The following is an 18,893-nucleotide window of genomic DNA, read 5'->3' on the forward strand; positions in this document are numbered from 1 at the left end:
TGGGTGCAGCACACCAACATGGCACAAGTATACATATGTAACAAACCTGCACGTTATGCACATGTACCCTAGAACTTAAAGTATAATAATAAAAAAAAAAAAAATTGCATTCCCTAAACCAAAATAACAGTATCATTAGGGTACAGTGAAAAAAAAAAGAAATCATGTCCTTCACAGCAAAATGGACTGAGCTGGAGGTCATTATTCTAAGAGAAATAACAGAAATAGGAAATAAAATACCACACATTCACACTTATAAGTGTGAACTAAACAGTGGGTAAACATGGACATAAAGATGGGAAAAACAGACGCAAAGAACTCCAAAAAGGGGAAAAGTGGAAGAGGGGTGAAGGCTCAAATACTACCTATTGGGGACTATGTTTACTATTTGGTTGATAGTTTCACTAGAAACCCAAACCTCAGCATTACACATTATGCAATACAACAAACTTCCACCTATTCCCAAATGTAAAATGAAATTTCAAATTTAAAAATTAGTAATTTTAAAAAATAGATCAAAGACTTAAGTGTAAGATCAAAACTATAAACCTCCTAGAAGAAAACATAGAATAAACTTTTATAACCTTGGTTTTGGCAAAGGATTCTTAGATATATACAAAAATAACGAGAAATGAAAGAATGAGTAGATAAATTGGACTTCACCAAAATAAAAAAATCTTGTGCTTCAAAGGACACTGTCAAGAAAATGAAAAGGGCCTATAAAATAGAAAAAAAAATACAAATCAAATATCTGATATTGGACTTGTATCTAATATATATCTGTTACAATTCAGTAATACAAAGGCAAATAACCAAATTTAAAACTGGGCAAAGGAAATGAATACACATTTATCTAAATAAGATATACAAATGATCATTAAGCACATGAAAAGATGCTCAGTATCCTTAGTCACTAGGAAAATGCAAGTCAAAACCACAATGAGATATCACTTCTTACCCACAAGGGTTAGCAAGGATATAGAAAAACTGTAACCCTCATACACTGCTGGTAGGAATGTAAAATGGGGCAGCTGCTTTGAAAACAGTCTGTCAGTTCCTTAAACAATTAAACATAGAGTTACTACATGGCCCAGTAATTATATTCAGGTATATTTCTAAGAGAAATGAAAACACATGTCCACGCAGAAACATGTACATGAATGTTTATAACAACATTATTCATAAGAACCAAAGGGTGGAAACAACTCAAATGCTCCTCAGTTAATAAATGGACAAACAAAATGTGGTCTATCCAGACAATGGAATATGTTAGGCCATAAAAAGAAATGAAGTTCCAATACACGCCACAACATGGATGAACCTTGAAGATTATTCCAAGCAAGAAAAGCCTATTACAAAAACCACATATTAAATGATTCCATTCATATGACATGTCCAGAATAGGGAAATCCATAGAGACAGAACATAGGTTAGTAGTGCCTATGCTGGAGTGGTGGGGAAAGGTGTTATGAAAAGGGGTGACAGCAGAAGCATGCAGGCTTTCTTTTGGGAGTGATCAAACAGTCCTAAAGCTGATTGTGGAGATGGTTGCATATACCTGTGAAAAGACTAAAACCTATTGAACTGTTAACTTCTATTTGGTCAAGTTATATGGTATGTAAATGGTATCTTTAACAAGCTATTAAAAATATTTACAATTTATGATAGATGATTTTTATGAGGTGCTTCAGTCTTAAGCATTCAAAGAAATTGACAGGAAAAGTAGTAAAATCCCCAAAAAGAAATGGGGAAAAAGAAAAATGGCCAGTTCACAAGAGAAGAAATACAAATGGCAAGGAAACCTGTAAAAAAAAATTCAACATCACCAGTTGCTAAAATAAAATGAAAATAAAAACAAGCATCATTTACCTATCAAATTATCATGGTGTAAGAGAGAGGAGCAAGCATAGCACAGTGTAAATATAGATACGCACATACACATCCATACAGATATTATATGGTTGTTGAATTTTATAAGTTAATCCCCAAGTGCACGTGCGCGCGCACACACACACACACACAGAAAGCATACCAAAAAAGTATTAGTGGTTGTGCTGTGCTGTAAAATTATATAGATGGATTACAATGAGCAATAAAAAATTTTTTAAGTAGGTATTTTTAAAAATCCATGAAACTATCCCCTTTAATGTAATCAAAGGAATGAAAAGATCAATGAAGAAGGCAGCATTCTGGAGAGAAATGTGGGCAGCTGCTCACAGTGGGGTGACCACAAACACGTTTCTATTGGTACAACCCCACACCTATGAAGGCAAAAGGTGCCACAGGATATGCCCATCCATGTGGTAGACATCTTCATTCATTACCTGCTTTAGAAGTAACAAGCTGTAGCACAAGAGGTCGTCTTGTTACAATGCCCGACCCTCGAGGAAGAAAGTCCCTAAAAAAAGTAAGAAATATAGATTAAGTCATGAAGGAATTCCGATCACCTATACATTCATAAACCAAGTTCCACAGCAATTCTCCTAATTCCCAACCTTTCAATGTATCACTTATCCAAAAAATGATAGGCCCATCTTAATAAAAGAAGCATTTTCAAAATTAAAAAAAAAGAAGGAGGTCCTTATATTGATTGCATAGAAATCCATGTATATTATCATAATGACCTCATTGGAATATGCCATTCATTCATCTAGCTAAAATTTATAAAAGTTTCCACTTAGTTCCTGTGTATTATCAATTAATTTTGATTTTCAGAGAATCAGCATTAAAGAAAATATTTGATACTGAAATTAATTCTTAAACTCTTTTTGATAATTAAAAAACCCAGTACACTCTTTGGCCTCAAGATCAATATTAGCACCATCAAATACTGACCATTACTAAAGGCACATTAGATTGTATCCTCTAAATATACTGACATTTTTCTCCAATAAAAGGAAACAAGGCCAGGCACAGTGGTCTACACCTGTAATTCCAGCGCTCTGGGAGGCCGAGGCTGTTGAGCCCAGGAGTTCGAGACCAGCCTGGACAATGTAGCAAAAACCCAGCTCTACCAAAAAAAAAAAAAAAAAAACAACCTACAAAAATTAGCCAGCCAGACATGGTGGTGTGGGCCTCTAGTCCCAGCTACTCAGAAGGCTGAGGTGGGAGGATCGCTTGAGCCTAGGAGGCGGAGTTGCAGTGAGCCAAGGTCACACCACTGCACTCCAGCCTGTGCAACAGAGTGAGACTCTTGTCTAAAAAAAAGGACACATAAAACGTGAGATCAAGCAGAAACAGATATTTCATCTGTAGAAATTAACAGCAGAAAACAAACATTGCAACTTGAGTTTTGTTTGTTCTCATTCCATTTGTTCTTATTCCTGATAAATGGAGGTTTTGATCAAGTTCATATTTCAATTGGCATATTACTAAACACTAAGCCAATAAAACTGCAGCAAAGAGAGTACTACATAACATTACATCTGCAATACCACATAAATTATTGCTGATTCTGCAATGTCAAAGAATTCATAAACATATCTATAGCACAGTTCATAAACACATTTAGAATGTCTCACAACTTTTAGAGGAATCATCACAGAATTCCACTCAAAATAAACTTTTCACTCAATGGCAGTGTTTCTCAAAATGTGGTTCCAGGCCCACCAGAAAGGGTTATAACCACGGACACCCAGGACTACTCCTGAAGCTACAGATTCATTATACTCAGGGGAAGGCATGCAGCATTTGTACTCTTAACAAGCTCTCAGATGTTTCTGATGCTCACCAAGGTTTGAAAACCACTGGCCTCAAGTCAGGATATGTTACTCAACAATTCAGTGGGCAATAATGGCACGTGGCATACTATGAGTTTTGTAGGAAATTTGGCAGAACAGAGCTTCAACACAGATGGGATTTCAATGAACAGCAGCTTATAAAATAGGCAAAGGACAGTGAGAATGCTCCAAAACCCAAGCGTTTAGCTGCACTGATAGTTTGGAATGGAGAGTCAAAAAGATAGAATCAAGCCAAATTTCTCCCACTACAACTAATTTATTTGGCAAGTGCTACTGTATGTTCTGACAGAGGAAATAGTACTGAACAACCTTGAGTTAATGACTTTTCTCATTGACTTCAAGGACCAAAGTTCATTTAGAATGTCAGTGTATATGACTACAATAGAAAATAGTGAAATTACAGATTTGCACGTGCTTTTGAAAATGCCACTGAAATAGCATTATTTATTCAATGAAAAAAATTCACTGAGAAATTAAGAAGTGCTAGGGAGATGCTGTGGGCATGGACTCATGCTGGGTAGACACCAGGAATTTGGAACCTAATGGGAACAAAACATATTCATGAAAACCATTAAAGAAGGGAAGACAAACTACATTGGAGTTCAGAAAAGAGAAAGAACAATAGTCTCCTTATAATGATGATTTGAATATATTTAAATACATATAACTAAATAACTTTTAATATTCTTCATGTGCTATATTAGAATAACTGGTAGTTTAGATAGCTTCAACAATCATTTAAAATGTAATCAAAATAAACAAAGCATCTACTTTGTTTTGTTTGTTTTATTTTAAACCAAAAAGGAAGAGGCTAATTTGAGAATCAAAATGAATTGAGGGAGGGAAAAAAGCAAAACTCCAGAGTAAAGAGCTAGATGGCACCATGGAATACTACCCAGCCATAAAGAAGGATGAGTTTATGTCCTTTGCAGGGACATAAATAAAGCTGGAAACCATCATTCTCAGCAAACTAACACAAGAACAGAAAACCAAACACCGCATGTTCTCACTCATGAGTGGGAGCTGAACAGTGAGAACACATGGACACAGGGAGGGGAATATCACACAGCAGGGCCTGTCAGGCAGTGGAGGGTTAAGGGAGGGACAGCATTAGGAGAAATACCTAAAGTAGATGACAGGTTGATGGGTGCAGCAAACTACCATGGCACACGTATACCTATGTAACAAACCTGCACGTTCTGCATATGTATCCCAGAACTTTAAAGTACAATAATAAAAAAAAATTTAAGTCGGGATATAAAAAGAAAAGGAGCTGGAGGGCATCTGTTTGAGCCATGAGGACCATGAGTGAAATTTCAGGATGTATAAAATGCCAAGGAAAAATGATGAATGGCCTGAATAACGCCATTTAACAAGTCAATAAAATATTTTCTTCAAGAAAAAAAGGCAGAGAAGAAAGGACAGAGAGAAGAAAGAACAAAAAAAGGTTTAGTCACTCTATACCTTCATGCTGAGACCTGTTTCAATTCATGCTTGTGACCATATATTTATATGCAGATTTAGTAACAATCCCTGTGAACACTGGTAAAGCAAAATAGAACATATCAAACATTATAAATAGCAAATAATTGTGTGTTGACTAAAAATCCACAGATACATCTAACATTTTTCTCTACATTTTTTTATTAAGCAAACAGACCTTTTCATTAAGAGTAATAAATAGATTCCGTTATCCAACCCCCTTCTTATTAACTCACAGTTACTAGTTCCCTTCATGGCTCTCACCAGTCCTACCTCTGACAGATACATTCTCACAAAAAGCCAAAAATTTTGATAATCAAATTTTACTATTTGGAAGTCTCTCCCGCTTCACAGGCATCTCTGAAGTACAACAAAGTGCTAAAGAGAAGCTTCTCTCTTCTGAAGAGTGAGCAGCTAATCTGGCCATCCTAAAGATACATCTCCTTCTGATGGCCCAGCATACTCTTGCTGTGTGAACTAAGGAGATGAGTCCTCAAATGAGAAACACAGAACCTTGCTTTGAATATTAGCTCTGCCACTGAATGGGCAAAATTCTCTCAGAACCCATTTCTTTTACTACTAAACTGAGATAATGCTAACTATGGTCCAAGTTGTATGGATCAAATGAAATGCAACATACGCCAACAATTTTAAAATTTTAAAACCCAAGCACCACGGGAAAATGTTACTATTATTTTTGATATAACACAGCCACAGTGTGTTTTCCTTGATACTGTAGTATTCATTTGCCTTGAAAAACTAAGCACCTACATACAATATTTTAACATTTTGCTACTGGAATTTGAAGATAGGAGTCACAGACCCCACTTGAACTATCCTCTTAGTGTTGATGACCTACAAGGGTTGGGAAAGCCCTCATGCCTGCCTTCAGCAACAGGGAGCCAAAGCACTGACATGAACAATATTGAATAATTCATTAGCCACTGAGCACCACCATCCAACTGAATTGTATCATTTTCTGTGCAATAGATTTTTCTCCCATAAGCATATTTTATGGGAAAACCTGTAAGCATGTTTTATGGGAAAACATTTTTTAAATTAATGCTGGAAAAATAATGACTATTCCTTTAGTATTACTTTGGATTCAGACTACATATTTTTAATTTATTTTCTAATAAATCCATATAAAAATAAAATATGTATGCCATTTTTCCTGCAAAATGTACCTTCAAAGAGTAACCTGAAAACTCAGTGTTATTAAATTGATTCTGTTATATTGCCCAAATGCCTTATTTGTGGTTGAACTGTACAGATTTTTAGTCAGAGAAAGTGCTTCCCTCTGGATGCCATATGCCAGCTACAAATCAAATGCCTTTCTTTTCTCTCAACCCATCTCAATAAAGCATTAATCTTCAGTGTTAACAGCTGGTCTTCAGGCAATAAGTCAATGCTCTTTCACAGCTTCCTGACTCCTAGACAAAAAATAGAGTACAATTCCCACACTATGGTTTAAGAACCACCTTGATGACATTTCTTATTGGCTCTTCCAGTAACTGAGTTACCAGGAAATATAGTTATTGTTCCACTAGGAAAAAAATGACCTTTGGAAGCCTGAAAAAGGACAGCACACTAGCTGTATCAACAAAACTCCAAAAAATTCCCCCCTGGCAGCAAATAAAGTAACTACAGAGATGGTCTCTTCAATATAGATGTAAATGATTGTTAACCAGATAATCTGTACAGTAAATAAATGTGTAACATCTGCCCTTAACTGAAGATGGGGGCATAACTCATAGTTTCCTAGAAGTTGATTCATGGAGCCAATGTATTCAAAAATAAAGAAGCTCAGCCTTGGAGGAAGACAATATGCAAATAAAAAATAACTATAATAAGCATAACAGGTACTATGCTTAAGTTCCACACAAGATACCGTATCAACACACAGCAAAGAATATCTACCCTGCTTGGAGGAGCTGCCAGAAACAATATCTGAGAAGAAATATGAGGTAGGAGGCCTTCCACAGAAAACCAGATGTACGAAGACATGGAAGACCAGAGTAGCACAAAACATCACAGAACTGTAAACATTAAAGAGGGATCAGAATGAGATAGAGAAGAGTCTAGAGAAGGAAGCCAGAACAGACCTCAGAGGTCTTTACTGGTAGTTTGTGCTTGTCTATTTTCTGTGAGAACAAGAAGGCACTATAGAGTTTTAAGTGATCACATTTGCATTTCAGAATAATCACTGGGGATATATAGAGAACATTGAAAAAGAGAAAGATCAAAGACAGAGTGATGAGTCACTAGTCACTAGCCAGTCTAGGTCATTCAGAAAGAAGATAATAAAGGTCAAGTCCAAGGCAGTAATGGTAGAGATGGAAAGAAGACAAATGGCAGGATTTAATTATTGCTTTGATATGGAATCTCCTTCTGATGCTGCTCCTTCTGATGAATCTCCTTCTGATGCAGTGATATGGAAGAGTTAGGATAAATGTCACATTTCTGGTTTGGGTAGCTGGTTGAACAATGGTATCACTAACCAGGACAAGAAATAAAGGAAGATCTGGTTAACATAGTGCTTACCATGTGCCAGCACCAATCTGATAGCTTTATATGCATTAACTTGTTTGATCTCATAATATCCTATGCGGTAGGTACTATTGTTATTCTTACTTCACAGATGAGAAGACAGAAGCACACAAAAGTCAGATAATTTGCACAGGGTCATAAAGCTAGTAAGTGACATATGGGACTCAAATCTAGGGAGTCTAACTCTAGCATTTGTGCTCTTGACCATTTTTCTCTACATTGTAAAAGAAATGGGGGAAGAAAATGAGCAGTCCTTATTTGTACACATTGATCTTTACATGCCTGGGGAATACCCAGATTGAAACAACATGTAGACAGTTAGACTGAACAGTTGGCACTCAGGACAAAAGTCTTGTCTGGAGACAATAATTTGATAGTCAGCAACAGAGCAGAAAGTTGAAGCCAAAAGAACAGATGAATAGGAATGGAGTGGAAACAAGTGGTTAATATGGACTCTCAGAAATACCAACATTTAATGGGCACCTGAAAGAAGTGGAACTGAGAGAATAGAAAGGGACTACCAGAGAGGTAAGCCAAACACTAGAACTCAAACTCATATTAACCTCTTAAACAGCTCCACTAGGTGTCTGGAAGCAAACATCTCTACAACTCAATTCATTACAATCTATCCAAATGTTTCTCCACCTTCATTCCCAATCATAATCCACATCATCAGCATCCATATACGTCAGCCAAGCCAAGCACCTCGGAATCATCCATCCTCTATCTACCTCTATCCTCATGCTCCAAGTTGGTCACCATGTCCTCCTGATTCTATCTTAATATCTCTTAAATTCACCCTCTCTTGTCTATTTGGATCACCACTCTAGCTGCCACCAACTCTCATATAAAGTGCTACACTACTCTCACGACTAATTTCCCTGCATCTAATTGGAGCACCCTCCTATCCAACTTTAACAGGGACATCAGTTCTATCACATCATTACCAGACTTTAAATCACTGAATGACTCCCCATTATCTTTAGCATGAAATCCAAATCTTAGTATCACTTACAAAATATTTTATTTCTGACCACTCCCCAAGTGAAACCCTACTCAGAGGCATAGAACCCTTTACAATTAATTTAACCTATTATTTCAACAAATGTGCATTATGTGTCTACTACAAGCTAAATGAAGCTTTAGACACTGGAGATATAATAGTAAACAAAGCAAAAATAAAGCCTTGTCCTCAAGTGGAAGTCTCTGTGTGCATCTGTGCTCTCAGACTTGGTGTTTAGGCACATCCCTATCCCCCTAAATCTTCAACACTCAGCTGTATGTCATCTTCTCTGGGAGTCTTCTCGAGATCCCCCCACCCCACATGTCTCTACCTAAGCTCTCAACACACATTGTCTGCTCCCTCACCCCTGTGTGTTCCCTCAGAGCCTCCTTCAGTGCCTAGGCACTAAATATTTTTTACTTTCTACATACCCTTTCAAGAAGATTCATCATTGCTCCATACAGTCATGACATGGAGAGAAAACAATCCTATATCTAATTTACAACTGGCAGACAGTTACAAGGCATTATATGGACCAAAAGAATAGGCAAGATGAGTCTCAACTCACCAATAATTTGCTGGGGTCATTTAAATTGATATTATGAACATTTAAAACTCAAACGTATTCACCAAATTACAAACTACAGAATACTAGGTGGGCCAATATTATTGACCCTGTCTAATGACATGGAATGGAATTTGAAGAAAATAAAATTTTTTAAAAATACGGAACCAATATATTTTTAAAATTTTTTCCTTAAAAACAGAGAAATCTCAGCCGGGCACGGTGGCTCACGCCTGCAATCCCAGCACTTTGGGAGGACGAGGTGGGCAGATCACCTGAGGTTGGGAGTTTGAGACAAGCCTGACCAACATGGAGAAACCCCATCTCTACCAAAAATACAAAATTAGCCGGGGGTGGTGGCGGACGCCTGTAATCCCAGCTACTCAGGAGGCTGAGGTAGGAGAATCGCTTGAACCCAGGAGGCGGAGGTTGCAGTGAACCGAGATTGTGCCATTGCACTCCAGCCTGGGCAACAATGGCAAAACTCCATCTCAAAAAACAAACAAACAAACAAACAAACAGAGAAATCTCTTTTAAAACTTAATTTTCAAAGTATTTAATATAATTTTCTGGCCATGCACAGTGGATTACGTCTGTAATCCCAACAATTTGGGAGGCCAAGGCAGGAGGATCACTTGAGCCCAGGAGTTCCAGACCAGCCTGAGCAACATGGCGAGACTCCCCTCTCTACAAAAAATTTAAAAATTAGGTGGGCTTGGTGGCTTCAGCCTGTAGTCCCAGCTACTCAGGAGCCTGAGGCAGGAGGATTGCTTGAACCCAGGAGGTCGAGGTTGCTGTGAGCCATGTTCATGCCACTGCACTTCAGCCTGGGTGACAGAGTGAGACCGTCTTAAAAAAAAAAAAAAAAAAAAAATCTGTGCACCATAATAATTCCTATAGGAGTACTATCTCACAATATTTCAATATACTGATCCAACAAAAAAAGAAACAGAAGGAAAGGGAAACAGGGAAAGAGGGAAAAGAAAGGAGATAGGAAGAGAAAGACAGACAAATCACACTAATACTGCCCACCCCCTGCTCCAAGAAGCACTGAGGTCAAGAATCCAATTCCACACCCTGAACACAATAGTGCTATTAAAATAGCTCTGTACTTTCATGTCCAAATCCGGGAACTTTGCCAACAATTACAATGCCATTTTAATCACTAGAGGAAGTAATTTTACCAAAATCCACAGATTTAATTGGAAATTTTCTACTGCAGTTTACTTTTTTCTCTAAATTATTGCCATATATTAAGAATATTAGTACTTACAGATTTGCAAATAATCATATTTTGATGCTGTCAGCTACTCTATAATATGAAGTACTCAACACCATCATAATTTTATTTGAAAAACACACCTACAAATTCAATTGCAGGAAACACAATGCTTTTACTTATTTTTTACTGACATCTTTAAGAATCTCAATATTTTACTTTTATTCACAAAATGCAAAATTTCTAAACAACATATTTTTATTAAATCTAAATATTCAATAATTAATGGTTCCCAATGAAACATTTAGAATGCAAAAGTTTCTGAGTCAGGGATCTATAACCTGAACAAAGAAGGCAGTTCTCAGTTTACAAATACTAAGTGTTCTCCCCACCAGGAAACATGCTCAAGAACTTAATGCCTTAATATTTAATCCATTTTATTTGCCTATTCACGAAGTCAGTTTGTTCAAGAATTTAAAGCACCAGATGAACAAGTCCTGGCATAAAATAAAGGCACTTAGCTTTCACTTTTTCCAAATCACAGATTTTCCAAATCACTTAGCTTTCACTTTTTCCAAATCACAGATATATACCCAAGTTGGCTGCCAGGAAAACGAATGGCAAAAAGCCCTAGTAAAAAGATCGCTGGTTGCCTACCTACTATCTATTTTCCCTTTCTTATTAACAGAATCCCAATTTTGCTGGGAATGGCAATGTGCCCAACTTTAATAGACAAATCAATCTGCATTTCCCATCCTCCCGTGTAAATGGGGTGTCCACATGACTAACTTCTACCCAGTAAGATGTAATTAGAGGTTTTGAGTGACATCAGAATAGTTCCTTTAAAAGGATCTGATTTTGTTAATGTGTACCTTTTACCCTTCCTCTTCTTTTGTCTCCCTGTCAGCTATACATGATAGTGGAGCTGCAACCACCATCTTAATACCACAAGGCAATTTTGCAGATGGAAGCTATGTGCTAAGAATGGCAGATCAGAAAAGGACAAAGAGTAGGATAGTGATGACATTATAGGTCACTGGAACTAGCCTTGTACTACCTAGGAAGGAGACAAAGAAAAAGAGAGACAGACAGACAGTGCTTTAAGCCAGTGTTTCTCACCCTTCTTTTCATTACGGTTCTCCTAATGAAACTTATTTGATATTTTTCCCCATTAAATGTTCCCCTATAAAGTTTAATATCATAGATACACTATATATCAGTATTTGTGCTCTACATACACCTGTGCTTTAAACATAAAAAAAGATTCTTTTTGTCCCCCAAGAACCAATTTTTGCCCTGTTGGGGGCAATATCACCCCAACTGAGAATATGTATTATACATCAACAAAAAATAAAACTCAGGATGCTAAACATTCAGTTCCGTTAGCCACCCCTTCCTGCAGAGTTTCTAAAAGAAATGCATGTGGAAAGGACAAACTGAGCTGGCTTTTGCTGCAAACTTCAATGTATTCCCTTTCCAACCCTGGAAACATGGGCTGGACCACATGGAATCCTCATTTGGCCTTAGGTAAGAGGTAGCCCTAAGGCCTGGTACTAAAGAGGCTCAAAGGCCTCCCTTGCCCCTCTCCATGAAGCCCATACATGAATCTCAGACTTTTCTTTGACACGGCAGTGACTAGAAAAGGTCCACCTGTGGAAGACAAACCAGCCAGTGGGAAGAAGCAACAGCAAGAAAACACTTACCCGATGACAAGGGCAGTTCTGGTATAGGCAGCTCACGTCAACCCCTTCCCTACAAAGGACTCAGATGAAGAAGTGGGGCCCAATTACTGTCCTTGGTCCTGAATATACATTACCAGCTCCTTGGCAGGAGGCTGGAAAAGAAGAGCATGGATAGGGTAGAAGTGAGCTTCCCCAACCAATAGTGTACTCTTTTGTTTTCACTATTTTAAGATGTTAGAGGCCGGGCTCGGTGGCTCACATCTGTAATCCCAGTACTTTGGGAGGCCAAGGTGGGCAGATCACCCGAGGTCAGGAGTTCAAGACCAGTTTGGCCAACACAGCAAAACCCTGTCTATACTAAAAATACAAAAATTAGCTGGCCGTGGTGCCACGTGCCTGTAATCCCAGCTATTCAGGAGGCTGAGGCAGGAGAATCGCTTGAACCGGGGAGGTGGAGGTTGCAGTGAGCTGGAGTGCCACTGCACTCCAGCCTGGGCAACAAGAGCAAAACTCTGTCTCAAAAAAAAAAAAAAAAAAAAAAAAAAAGATGTTAGGGGGAAAATGAGGTATTTAATTGGAAGCCAAAAAAGTGTAGGTTGGTTTCACCACTAAAACAGAATGGAGCACCACCATGGTCACATCCTGTTTATTTTAAAAGAATGGAATCTGATTTTCCAATTAACCAGGAAGGATTTAAGTGGATTCTTGGATCCAGCTTTTCTCTCACTCTCTGGAAGCCACATCCATGATTCCTCCATGCAAATTTTTTATTCCCAGAACAGCTGGCTCCGAAGTGATTCCACACTAATTTCACACTTCTGTGTTGACTCCTCAACCACAGAAGCCCTTATCTAATGCCTTTCTTTACCCAACTCACTCTTAAAGACATGTTGACACAGCCTCCTGTGGGAAGCATTTCCTGATATGCCAGCATATTTAGATACCCCTACTGTTTATTCCAAAAGTACCAGGAGTCCAAGTCAAATCCTCTCCTATGTAAGCTCTCTTAGGACAGGACCACCTTGCTCATTTCTATAAGGCACAGTCTTACAGGCCCATAGTAAGTAGTCAAATATATTAGCTGCTATTATCCTTATCATCATCATTACTATCATTGTCATCATTTTTAGTATTGGTAAGTTATTCTGGATTCATTTATTATTTACCTAAATTCATTTCTGAAGCTAATATATCACCATATCAACAAGTGGTGATTATCTCTTGCTAGTCACAGGTAAGCATGTAGCTTGAGGGTAGGCTACATCCAATTTGTCACACTGTTCAGTAGCTCCCCCTTACCTAAAGGAGACATGTCCCAAGACTCCCAGTGGGTGCCTGAAACCACAGATAGTCACTGACTCTATAATACTAACAGGCAGATAGTATATACCACGTGGATATGTTAGGCAAAGAGATAATTTACATCCCATGTGGGACAAAGCAGAATGAGGAGAGATTTAACTAACTACTCAGAATAACACGCAATTTAAAATATAAATTGTGTATTTCTGGAATTTTCCATTTAGTCTTTTCAGACCACAACTGACCATAGGTAACTGAAACAGCAGAGTATAAAACTTCAGATAAGGGAAGACTACTCTATCTAGAAAAGGAAAATATATCAACGTAAACACTTATAACTTTAACCTTTTAAAGTCATCAGCTACCTAAAGACCTCATTCTCTAAGAGCTCTCACTATTCTGTCTTCCATGAGAAAAGGTTAATGCAAAACATGGAATGAATGTGTAAATCAACAAAAGAGTCAACACACGTTCCAACTGCAGTGTGCTCAATTCAAATACAGAATAAAATGAACCCCCTGGCATCCAGAGTATTCCGCGAGCGTGTGGCAAGTGTTATTTCTAACCACTTAAAAGCACCAGTGAAAAGAGCTCAAATACATAGAAAAGAAAAGATCTCCGTTCCCATGAGGAGAGGCATTTATTAGCACTTAATGGCCCTCTTTCATTGCCTTTCCACTGACGCATCTCTAATTGTTCCAATTCTAATTTCAAGGAACAAAACCAATAATGGTAGAAGTCTATGGTTGAGTGTGTGCATTTTGAAAAGAGGTCTTTGACAGCACAAACCACATACAAAAATATATGACAACACGGGATCTGGGCAGGCAATATGATAGTCAAGAGAGAAGAGGTGGTAAGGAAGGAGCACTAGTCAAGAAACCAGCTTGGGTTTCAGCTGTAACCTCACCACATCATCTGATCTATGAGACTCAGTTTCCACATCTTTAAAATATGAAGACTCAAGAGTATCTTCTGATGCCTCTTCTAATTCATCACAGAATCTGATTCCACCTCTGACTTTTTTTTTTTTTTTTTTTTAAAGACAGAGTCTCACTCTGTTGCCCAGGCTAGAGTGCAGTGGCACAATCTCGGTTTGGCCCACTGCAACCTCTGCCTCCAGGACTCAAGCAATTCTCCCACCTTAGCCTCCCAAGTAGCTGGGATTACAGGCGTGCACCACCATACCCGGCTAATTTTTGTAGTTTTAGTAGAGACACTATTTTGGCCAGGCTGGTCTTGAACTCCTGACCACAAGTGATCCACCCACCTCGGCCTCCCAAAGTGCTGACATTACAGGCATGAGCCATAATGCCCAGCCACCACCTCTGTCTTTCTAAATAATCTTAAAGCTTTCTGTTTTCACTTTCATAAATGGGACTGTTAGTATTCAGTTTGAGTTCAGTGACAGCAAAGACTATGTCATTTATTTTCTTCCCACTACTACACATGGCACATAGCAGGTGTTCAAAAATATTAGTTAAAGGGAAGGAAAAAAGGGAGGGAGGAAGGAAAGGAAGGAGGCAGAAAGGCAGGAGGAAGGAAAGATAGAAGGAAGGGAAGTAGGCAAGGAGGGAGGGACAAGCCAATTTAATATGTCTGTAGCATTACATGTAAGAGGACAATGGTAAAAGATAAGCTCGGAATATATATCTCCTACATTTAAGAAAGATTATATTAGGAAATTTCAAATTTAGAGACTACACTATATTAGAGAATATTATAGAGGTATCAATGTTTTCAGTGCTAAGAAATTAAGATACCAATAAACAAATGTACAATAAGCTATGTAGGGTTATATGTTAATTATTATTGTGATACTTTAAAACAATGAAGCATAAATTTTATTATTGAATATTTTTCTTCATTGCATCTAATATCAATAAAGATGGGAAAATAAGCACCAACCAAAAATTAAAATACTGAAATTTGGATATTGGGGGGGGAAAAAAGATAGAAATCTCCTGATCCACTAGATGGAAAAAACCACTTCTAATGTAAGAGTTCTACCATTAGCAAATAATATTAACAAAATATAAGCACTTATAATTATTTAATTACATATTTATGCAACATAATCTATACTACTTTTGTTAATCTGAGCATGAATATGCAAAATGCACTAATAGCTACATGCCAATAACTCAGAAGTATGAGTGACTTTTCAATCATCACCCTCTGCAGTGTACGTTTTCAAGAAGTTAATGCAAAAAATTCATATCTTATCTCCTGAATTAATGGGATTTGAAGAATAGCCCAATATTTTTAAACTATAGGTTGTAACCAATAAATGAGTTGTGAAATAAATTTTGTAGAACTTGACCAACATATTTTCATAAAGGAAAAGAAAGGAATGGAATTCAATGGAAAATATGAGTATAACACACAGAAATGCTAAGTATTTTGTAAAACTTTTATTTCCATTTTATATAGATACACGAGGTCACAATAAAATGTATTTCTTGCAATGAGATACAGTCAATGATTAGAAAATACTATGTGTGTCTTTACTATTCTACTTATAAATATATGTTTTTGGTGTTTTAGATATATTCCTATTCTGTATTTCAAAATGAAAAAAAAAGTAGTTCTCAATGAACATAGCAGAGAATTTTAGATATCTAAAGCATGTAATCAAAGTCCTGAAAATCCCAAATTATTCCATCTTAAGTCCCACTGGGGTTGCAGTTTTAAACAGTGGATCAAAGTAAGCCTCATTGTGAAAGTGAGAGTTTAGTAATGACTTGAAGGGGTAAGTGAATTAGCCATGCAGACGTGTGCTTGGCAAGCTAGAGAGGAATGAGCAAGGGGAAGAAGTCAGAGATTAGGTCAGAGAGAAAGAAAGGGGCACCAGATCACCTCAGTCATTGTAGGAACTCTGTATTTTCTCCATGTGAAATGGGGAGTGATGGAAGAATTTTGAACAGAGGAATAACATGACCTGATTTACTTTTTTTTCTTTTTTCTTTTGTGTGTGTGTGTGTGTGTGTGTGAGAGAGAGAGAGAGATGGAGTCTCGCTTTTGTTGCCCAGGTTGGAGTGCAATGGCACAATCGTGGCTCACCGCAACCTCCACCTCCCGAGTTCAAGCAATTCTCCTGCCTCAGCCTCCTGAGTACCTGGAATTACAGGCATGCACCACCTTGCCCGACTAATTTTGTATTTTTAGTAGAGACGGGGTTTCTCCATGTTGGTCAGGCTGATCTTGAACTCACAACCTCAGGTGATCTGCCCGCCTCAGCCTCCCAGAGTGCTAGGATTACAGGAGTGAGCCACCGTGCCCAGCCTGACTTACGTTTTTAAAGGATTGCATTAGCTATTAAAAATCAACTGCAGGGATCAAAGAGAGAAGCAGGGAAAACAATTAGGAGATGTTACAGTAATAGAGGCAAAACATCAGGGAAACCTAGACCAGAATGGTAGCAGTGGAGACAGTGAGAGGTCCGTTTCTGGCTATAAATAAAAATAGAGCCAGGATGGAATTATTTTTTCCCTGGAATGAAATGTGATGAGAATCAGACAAATTTTGTTTCTAGAAAGACTTGGGTTCAAATCTCAGCTTCACCTCTCACTGAGACTGTATTATCTTGGCTATATTTTACATCCTCTCTCTAAATCTCATGATCCACATCTACAAAATAAAAATAGTATCACTTACTTGAAAAGTTTTTGAAAGGACTAAATAACATGTATAAAGCACATAGCAGGACTGCAATAAAAGTAACCTCTTTTCCTTCATGATGATTATTTGTTAGATGTCTCTAACATCTAACATCATATTTAAATATAATAACATCATATTTAAAATACAAAAAAACCCCAGGAAATTCTAAGTAGTGGACATTCTGTAAGTTAAGAATTTTTATGAAAATAACATATAGCTTCCAAAATAAATTGGGTATCTGTAAAAAATGTAAATGATTAATGATTTTCATTAAAAAACAAAAATAGTAGACTCAAGATTATTTCATACTTTTCAAGTTAAAACACATTCCGTGCAAACATTTCTTGTCCAAGTTATTTGAAAAGAAACTATTATAAGGAAGAAATCAAAAGTTTTGTTGCTGGGGGTCAGGCAAAAAAAAAAAAAGTTTTGTTGGCAGGGCATACATAGTAGCTCACACCTGTAATCTCAGGACTTTGAGAGGCTGAGATAGGAGGATCCCTTGGGTCCAGGAGTTCAAGACTAGCCTGGGCAAGATGGTAAGACTCCATCTGTACAAAAATTTAAAAATTAGCTAGGTGTGGTGGCACGTGGCTTTGGTACCAACTATATGGGAGGCTGACATGGGAGAATTGCTTGAGCCCAGGAATTTGAGGTCGCAGTGAGCCATGTTCACACCACTGCACTCCAGCCTGGGTGACAGGAGACCCTGTCGCAAAAAAAAAAAAAAATGCAACAGAACTATAGCTAGAAATATCTTACTAATACTTGACAAGTTATTTCATTCATTTCTTCAGCAAACCTTTGAAAGCAACCATATTACAAGCATGTGAAGAGGCTAAACAATCTAGTAACAGCCTCCTCTCTGGGAAATGAGTCTGGTACATCCATCCTTCACATACTAAATCACAGTCTGCTTACATCAGTAGAGGGCCACCTCCTGGAATGAAAAACTCTTTACTTCCAAAATAGCCCATTTTTTTTGTCTTGAGACAATACTTTTAAGCCTATTCATAGTTTTCGCCCTCACAATCTACTAGTCTCCATGATGATTTTCCTGTCTGTCCAGCTCTTTCACTCTTCAATAAAATTAATTTTGTGTACCATTTCCAGAAATCTATTCAAAATACCTCCCTCATCTATTGAGAAGTTGTCTCCTTTTAACTACCTTATTATGTTAAAAGTCCTCTTCCTGAGTTTTAATATTCTCCCCTAAATCTAGTCTCACATGAAGTAAATATTTTTTTAGCTATTTTCCTCCCCACCACATATACCAAAAAAGAAAAATCCTCAGCTACCTTGAGACAGGTCTCCCTCAGGTTCTCTCCCCATGCATATCAAATTTCTCCACACCATGCTTTTGTGACTAGGAATCTCCCACCCTTAGCTACTTTCTGTCTCTTTAAGGTAAGTCATTTCATTCAATCCTCATAACCAGCTGTGATTTAAGCAAGGCAGGCAATATCTCTATATCACAAATTAAGAAGCCGAGAATTATTTTTAGACTCCTTACTCCCTGCATACTCAAAAAGGAAGACTGATATTTGACATGAATTTTCAGTGATGAGTTAGCATTTTCTAGGTTGTCAGATGAGGGTGATGACATTTCAGGGTGGATATGTAAAGACCACAGAGGTATTAAAGAGAAGTATGCAGTATACAGTAAGATACACATGTGTGTATGAAT

At 37.6% G+C, this 18,893-nt stretch overlaps 1 protein-coding gene across 6 annotated transcripts in view; it reads right to left on the reverse strand.

The window, feature by feature from the left end:
• Window positions 1-18,893, reverse strand: part of DNM3 (dynamin 3) — a 557,709-nt gene that overhangs the window by 476,017 nt on the left and 62,799 nt on the right. For all 6 annotated transcript variants that reach the window (XM_012000434.1, XM_012000433.1, XM_012000431.1 and 3 more), the window contains exon 2: window positions 2,325-2,398. In XM_012000434.1, coding sequence (XP_011855824.1) covers window positions 2,325-2,398 — 74 coding nt within the window. The remainder of the gene's footprint in view (window positions 1-2,324; window positions 2,399-18,893) is intronic.

This window comes from Mandrillus leucophaeus, unplaced genomic scaffold (genome assembly GCF_000951045.1).
Source record: "Mandrillus leucophaeus isolate KB7577 unplaced genomic scaffold, Mleu.le_1.0 Scaffold629, whole genome shotgun sequence".
Classification (NCBI taxonomy): domain Eukaryota; kingdom Metazoa; phylum Chordata; class Mammalia; order Primates; family Cercopithecidae; genus Mandrillus; species Mandrillus leucophaeus.